At 35.6% G+C, this 7,856-nt stretch overlaps 1 protein-coding gene across 1 annotated transcript in view; it reads right to left on the reverse strand.

Annotated features, from left to right (window-relative positions):
- Positions 1–7,693, reverse strand: part of LOC107653983 (arf-GAP with dual PH domain-containing protein 1) — a 20,061-nt gene extending 12,368 nt beyond the window's left edge. Inside the window, exons 1-3 of the mRNA XM_016440841.1 lie at positions 7,356–7,693; positions 1,786–1,916; positions 446–537 (exon numbers count right to left, since the gene is read on the reverse strand). Of these exons, the coding sequence (XP_016296327.1) occupies positions 446–537; positions 1,786–1,916; positions 7,356–7,446 (314 nt within the window). The 5' untranslated portion in view covers positions 7,447–7,693. The remainder of the gene's footprint in view (positions 1–445; positions 538–1,785; positions 1,917–7,355) is intronic.
- Between the last annotated feature and the right edge of the window lie 163 nt (positions 7,694–7,856).

Here is a 7,856-nt window from a genome sequence, read left to right on the forward strand (position 1 = left end):
TATTATTAGTTTAAAAATGGTTAAAACGAACATATTTAGCATTTAAATATGGCCTTTATTTAGTTTTTCATAAAAAAGATGTCTACATTGCACGTGAACATATGCGAACAGAATATTTTGGCCAAAGTGCCACTCATCATGAAACGCAACCTACAAACAGGAAGGAAGTAAACGTCAACTTCACTGAACCACATTCTCGAGCCATGTGAGAAAGCAGTCCCTCTGACGGTCTGTGTGTGACGGTTCAAAAACCCCCACAATGCTGCTGCTGCTGCTGATGATGACGGAATGACCACAAGAAAGCAAACACCATCAGCACCTTAAAGCTACAAGACTGTAAGTGCACTCAACAGGGAACAGGAAGAAACAAGCCTGGCACGGCAAGAGCAATCAGTGTGTTTTCTTGGAAACGATGCTGTACAGTATTAAGGTGTTTGAGTCCTACCTGCAGTCTGTGTGGGAGGGACGGTGATAAAACGGAGGAACTTGCTGTTCGTACTTGGCCTTTGCTGCTTCATTCCCCATAGACGTGATCAACTACAGGAATAGAATGCAATGCATGATTTATAGGCACAATATTAAACAAATAGCTAACACTTTACAATATCTGTTAACATTAGAACTGTGAGATACATCTACCGCATTTATTAAAAGAATAGTTCACCCAAAAATGAACATTTGCTGAAAATGTGCTCACGCTCAGGCCATCCAAGATGTAGATGAGTTTGTTTCTTCATCAGATTTGGAGAAATGTAGCATTGCATCAGTGTCTCAGCAATGAATGCTCTGCAGTGAATGGGTGCCGTCAGAATGAGAGTCCAAACAGCTGATAAAAACATCACAATAATCCACAAGTAGTCCAGCCACATATTTGTTTAGAGCTGTTTTGGCTTGTAAACGGTGCTTGATCTGTGCAGATTTCTCTCCTGATTCAGACCACTTTTTCACTGGAAGAAGCGTTATTATGGATTATGGATTATGGACTTGTATTTTAGTTAAAAATGTCTTAATGATAGATTTGTTTCTTACAAACAAACAGCTTTTGGCTTCTCAAGACATTAACTGATGGACTGGAGTGGATTGTTAGATGACCTGAGGGTGAGCACATTTTCAGCAAATGTTAATTTTTGGGTGAACGATTCCTTTAATCTCAGCAGCGGAAGTCGTCACAGTTCTATAGTGGTGAATGGGAGAATACATCAAATACATTTTTTGTGTTCCCATTTGCTCAAACTGCAAGATCAAAACTCCACAATAGTGTTTAAATATAAAGAGACTGATAACGGCAGTCAGAAGAGAAAATGGTGCCAACTTTACCTTCACTTCCATAGATGCTCGCACACTCGCATTAGCGTTAACTAGTTTTTTGTAATTTGATGCAAAGGTAATATAATGCACACTAAAGCTAAATGTACAAACGATAGTTTAAAAATTAAAATATAAAAAACATAACACTACTTAAAACGTGTAATCACAGTCTGTGAAAAAGGTTCATAGGCACTTTTTAATTTAATGCTCCATTTACTTGATGGCTCTGTTCAGATTATCACAAACATCAGCTCTCTTTGGATTCCCAAGCTTATGTTGAGCCCTAATGGTGTGCATCCTCAATCTTTCAAATAGGCAAAGAGCCAATCAATCTCTGTGGCTCTTGAGATTACTACAGATTTTGGATGGTATTCAGGAGGTCAGAAAAGGCTGGTTTCTGCAATACATCCAGCCCTGGAGCAGGAAACAGCCTTCAGCCAAAAAAACAAACCTGCCTGTGGATCGTCTGTGACTCACCTCGATTTCTTTATCTTCAAATGTGTCCTGCAGCACAGACTTCACCTGCCTGAGGCTTTCGATGCTTCTGTGGATGAGTGAGCATCCCTGACACACGAACACACCCAGCGTCACAGACACCCAATCCGGCTCTGAGGAAGAAAGAAGGAAGAAGATTTATAAATATTTGACGCGCATCCCCAATTTGCATACTTAGAAGAAGTATGAATTGGCTGGTGAAGGGACTGAAGCTCATACTTTCAAGTGTGTTGCAAAAAATATTTTAAGATTTGTGCATTTAATTTGCATTTAAAATATCCATTTACACAGTTTAAACCTAAACTAACTCATTATTTTAAGCATCACATTGCATTGATAATATTAATAATTGCATGAAAAAGAGTCACCAGCAAATGATTTTTTGCACATACAAAAATATGTCTGTGGCGACATTTCTGCAAAATTATATTACATTGCTTTTCACACGTTTCACAACCATTTCAAAGTGAAATGCCAAGGGGGTAGCGCTAAAAGCATGTTCGGCTTTACCCGAAACTGACGAATGTGAATCTGGCAGTGTTACATTACATTGATTGCTGTGTATATATCGTGACAGTTTGGAAATGCAATGCGCTAAAAGGTTAATGCTGTATTGCGTTTGAAAATAACGTAACTAAATCCAACCCTAAACCTAACCAATAGTGTTAATAAAAGCAAACGTGAGATAAAAACACATTTGTTGAAGCAACCATGTAATTTTATCTTGCTTCTACAAGTCTTTGAGCTGTTTTATCGTGACCCGTACCACGATAACTGTACCGGGTGTGCTACCGAGCAAGTTTACTACATCAGAAAAGCCAAATATAAGGAGCTGGTTATGAGATGCAAACATCAAAATGTGTTAGTTTACAAATCATGCACTATGGTAAAACTGTTTTGAGCTCATAACATAGTATTGTGCAAGGAACTGTGCGAAAAACTTGTCCTTATTTGTGTGAAAAGCAATAAATGTTGTTGGTGTATTCCTGCCACTAGTGTTCATTTCATCTTTTGATGAATTGCCTGCATAAGGTACTTTTTTGGAGTTTTGACATTTAACATTTCCTCTTTTCTGTTCTACAGAAGTCGTCATACACGTCTGGAACAGTGAGTAAATGATGACAGAAATTTTATTTTAGCAATTCCTTTAAAATTCATGAGCAATATATTTAAATAGTGCACCTCTGGCAATTTGCACTAGGTTGCACTAATTCTATTCTTGCTTACTATTTCTGATAGTATGCATACTGGCACACAGACAATAAAGTCATTGCTATACCATTTATTTTTATATGTATCTATAGACAGACCTCTTGTGGAGGCAAAACCTCTTTAACAACTGGTTAAAAACAGGGCAGTCTGTGTGTTTCTCTTCCCTTCACAGTTGATGCTGAGGTCTAAGTGGTTTAAAAACTGCATACACACAACAGAGGTTATTTATAACAATAAACCCGTTAGTCTCAGATAAAACGTTAAACGCAAGTGAACCCACAATACGAGGGCGACAGGAAAGTGTGTAATGTCACCCACAACTCACACACACACGCACTCTCTATACACACAGACAACAGCTCAGAGAAACTGTGAGTTTGACACACTTCAGGTGCGAGTGTTGCTAAACGCTGGGAAGTCCTTGAGTTGAACAGCCTGAGACTCACATGGGAGGCAAAGCAGGCATAAACAGAAAGCCAGGTTTTTTGACTTCTTCAAGTGACGCAATCCATGAGAAGCTGTGTCATTCGAGTGTGTGTCTAACACACTCATTGTGCAAAAAAACAGTGAGGTTATTGTTTGAACGAGAAAGAATGTAAAATTAATGTAAAACATTTGGCGCCCTGTTTGCACTTGTGTGATCAGATAAAACGGGGTCTTAGTGTCAGCGGCGTCTGGATGATTTGACGTGTGTGATGGCAGTGCACTGAACGCTCTGACCTTTGCTCATCGAGTGCCAAAGTGACAGGCACCAACAGTGTGCTTCAGCAGAGACTGAGCTGCTGCACGCGCCACGAGAAGCGTCTGTGAAACCATAAAACACGCCAGCTTTCTGAATATAGATCATTGTGTGCTCTATGTGTTGCTCAGTGGCTTCAGTTTTTCTGAGTATGCCATATTTCTGAAAGATTTGATGTCCGTCGTGTATATACAGTGGGTACGGAAAGTATTCAGACCCCCTTAAATTTTTCACTCTTTGTTATATTGCAGCCATTTGCTAATACAGACAAAAAGTGTTTGTAGTGTGTGAGAGCAAGAGAGAAAGTCATCCATCACACTCAATTCAGCCGAATTTGACAGGCAAACAATAAATAAATAAACTAAATCATGGTGAAATGATGCAACAGATAATAAGTGATTCCCATAAAATATTTAGTGAAGTCAAGTCAAGTCAAATGGATTTATATAGCGTTTTTCACAATGCACATTGTTTCAAAGCAGCTTTACAGAAAATCTTGATGTTATAATTTAAAATGTCTTAATATTTTCAAGCCTTATAGTCATATTTTGCAGATTAAAGCCATGCAATAATATATTTTACATTTTTGGACAATATAAACAATTAAGTAGTTGAGATTTGCTATACGCTGTAGTATATACAGTATCACTTTGCATTTTTATTAATATAAATAATTCTGATTTTAAGTTGGAAACTAAAATAACTCAAACTAAATCAACTAAAATCTATATAAAATAAAACTATAAGTATATAAGTGTAATTACAAAATAAACAAAAACTGAAACAAAGAGCAAAAACTAATATTTAAAATACATTAACAAAAACTTTACACAAAAGCTAATAAAAATTACAACAAAATAGACAAAAAAATTACTAAAACTTTAACAAGAAGCAGTTTGAATATTCGCTATTTTAGTGATTTGCATCGACTATTGTTTTGACTGGTTATTAGTATTGTAGGAACCAATGCCAGGGTTATTATCATTAACTAAAACTAAAACCATAAAAGAAATGCATTACTTCAGATAAAATAAACATGAACTGAAATAAAACATTTTTAAAAAGCTGAAATAGTAAAACAACTAAAACTAAATAAAGCATAAAAATGAATAAAAACAATATAGACATATTTTTAAAAAATAACATAAATTTGACAAAAACATGAAAATGACCAAAAAATCCAAAACTAAAATTTATTTCAAAATATTAAAGGGGTCCTATTATGTTATTTTACAAAGTCTTGATTTTGTTTTAGAGGTGTACTAGAACAGTTGTGTTGTGATTGGTTAGCTGAGCCAGTGTGTGCTGTGATTGGTTAGCTGGGCCGGGAAATGTCACGCCCCTTACCATAGCCGCCTGCGAGCTTCAGTGTAAATATTGCGTCAAAATCAAATCAATTTGAGCTCGATTTAAACCCGGATGATTGTAACCACTCTAAGTTCGTCTGCCTTGGGAAAGCTAGCGTGTCTCCGACACAGTGATAACACTCGTTGCCTTCTCTAGTGCAGCTCAACAAGGTCTCCTCCCATTCGTCGATATTTGTGATATCACAAATCCCTGAATATATGCGTTGTAGTCCAAACGAATCGTTCGTTGTAGTTTTTGAAAAGTGATTTCTGTTAAATAAAATATCTCCTTTTGAAGTGGACTTTGAGCTTTGTATGAAAAAGCATAATAGGACCCCTTTAACAAAATCTATAATATTATGTGAATGATAGTAAAATAACACTCATGTTCGCATCTCCCTTGGATCTTACTCTGTCCTCCATCATTCAACACTGACACATATACATCAAAAGTGAGGAAAACAGAAGTGTTGAGGATGTCACTTTAACCCTGTTGACCCTGAATCATCTGAAGCGTCTAGCATGTGTCATTCAAACCGCATTCATCGCTCTATCTGGCCTGTACGCTGTGTTTTCCTCTGGCCTGTAAAGCGCCTGCAGTCGTAATACGGTCAGAATGGGCCGACGTCCAACGCTGGGCAAAAATCCCAGAACTCTCTTGTGAGAGTCACCATATTATTAGCGTCTTAATAGGACAGTGTGTATGTAAGCACGTGCGTTTGTGTGCATTATACTGTACTGAAATGCTGCAATGCAGAGAAATAGGTACAGTATGACACTGCATCTGAACAAATTCACATTTTCTTGCCTAAAATCAGTAAACACACACTCAAAAAAGAGCTGTGCAGGTATAAGACCTGAGAATACAGCTGAGTCACTCACTCTCTGTGACTCACACACACACACACACACACATCCCTCTGACAACACCCCTCAAATCTACCACAAACTCATGTTTAACACCTCGCATTACAAACAACATGCGTGACTCAGTGCTGTGTGTCACCCATGTATGCATGGGTTAAATGCACCATATTATCATCATCACATCATGAGAAACACACACGTCTTCTCCCGAAACAAGAGCTCAGTGACAATCAAAGCTCCATGTTGTTTCCCTGAGAGGCACACTGATAACATGTGACTGTAGCTTCATACACAATGCTGAATCACTTTAATGACACTGTAGAAGTCCCCGATGTGAAGACACAAACACGTGGTCACCGCTAAAGAAAGTGTGCAATAAACAACATTTATTTGGCATTAAATTACTTTGGAGAAGCTTACATGCGTTATATAAAACATACAGAGCAATTAATAATATAATTAAAGATAAATGCATAAATGTAAATGCATATATATTTTATATATAATTTTATTCAAATAATATAACAATACAATGTAATATAATGACATTACATAATTGAAATTGTAGCAATAAATAAATATAAATAACAAATATTTTATACAATATATTTCATAGAATTTAAATATTAATAATGCTAATTATTATTATATTATTTATAAGTTCTGCTATATATTAATATAACTTAACTTACTGTCACATTTATATTATTTTATTTTTTAAAATATAATATAATGCCATTACAAAATACTTAATTAAAAATTTAATAAATAACAAATAGAAATTAAATATAATGTAAATGTAATTAAATATTTCACAAAGCATATTAAAATATTAAATATAATGCTTTATTTATTATATATTATAACTTAACTAACTCATTTTTATTCTACTAATATATAATGACATTACAATATACTTAATTAAAATGCAATAATAAATAACAAATAAAAATTTAAACTAAATATTTCATAAATCATATTAAATGATTTTTTATTAAAAAAAAAACACAATTTATTATATATTATAACTTAATATATATATATATAATTTTATGTTAATAAAATAATAACAAATATAAATTAAACTAAATATTTATATTATATGTTTATTATAACTTTTCTTACTACATTATATAAAACGTTTTTATTTTAATAATGTACCACAAATATAAATAAAAATAAATATTATTTACTAAAAATAAAATAAATAATATTAAAATAAATGTTATTAATGGGGAAAATACATATTATATTTAACTATACTTTTAAAAATTATTATGATTAAAAATATCATATTTTACATACATTTTTTCATAGCACTGTGCTCTGGGCCTTTCACAGCAGGTGCGGCGCTTCGAGCCTCTGTTGTCCAGGTGAGAAGCTCTTACCTGCAGCGCCGCAGTCCGCGCACAGCTCGTTACCGGCTCGCTGCCGTAGATCGCGCAGAAGGCAGCTGCTCCGCTCGGGATCTCTCGCCATGACTCGCCGGAGGAACGGATCGATGCTCTCCGCAGGTTGATGAATGGAGCAGCGATGAAAACGTTCAAATAAGCACCAGATAACTGCAGGCGCGTCTAGTTATGAAGCCCGGGGTTGTATGTCCACTTAGTGATGGGATAGAAATGGGTAAAAAATATAGTCTTTCTCTTCCTCTTTGTGTTTGCGCTCAAGGTTCTAGCGGTGGAGAGAGAGAGAGAGATTCTTTCCTTTCACTCTAGAGAATTTATCAGCGTTTTATCCTCTCGCCTCCCTCCTCATTATACTGCCCAGTGCCCACAAACAGACTGGAAATACAGAGACACCTAGCGGCGGCTTTCAGATCGTAGAAGAACGTCTACATGTCAAACATGTGGCCCGTCTTAATAATAGCTACTATATATATATATATA

The sequence above is a fragment of the Sinocyclocheilus anshuiensis genome, unplaced genomic scaffold (genome assembly GCF_001515605.1).
Source record: "Sinocyclocheilus anshuiensis isolate Anshui unplaced genomic scaffold, SAMN03320099.WGS_v1.1 scaffold454, whole genome shotgun sequence".
Classification (NCBI taxonomy): domain Eukaryota; kingdom Metazoa; phylum Chordata; class Actinopteri; order Cypriniformes; family Cyprinidae; genus Sinocyclocheilus; species Sinocyclocheilus anshuiensis.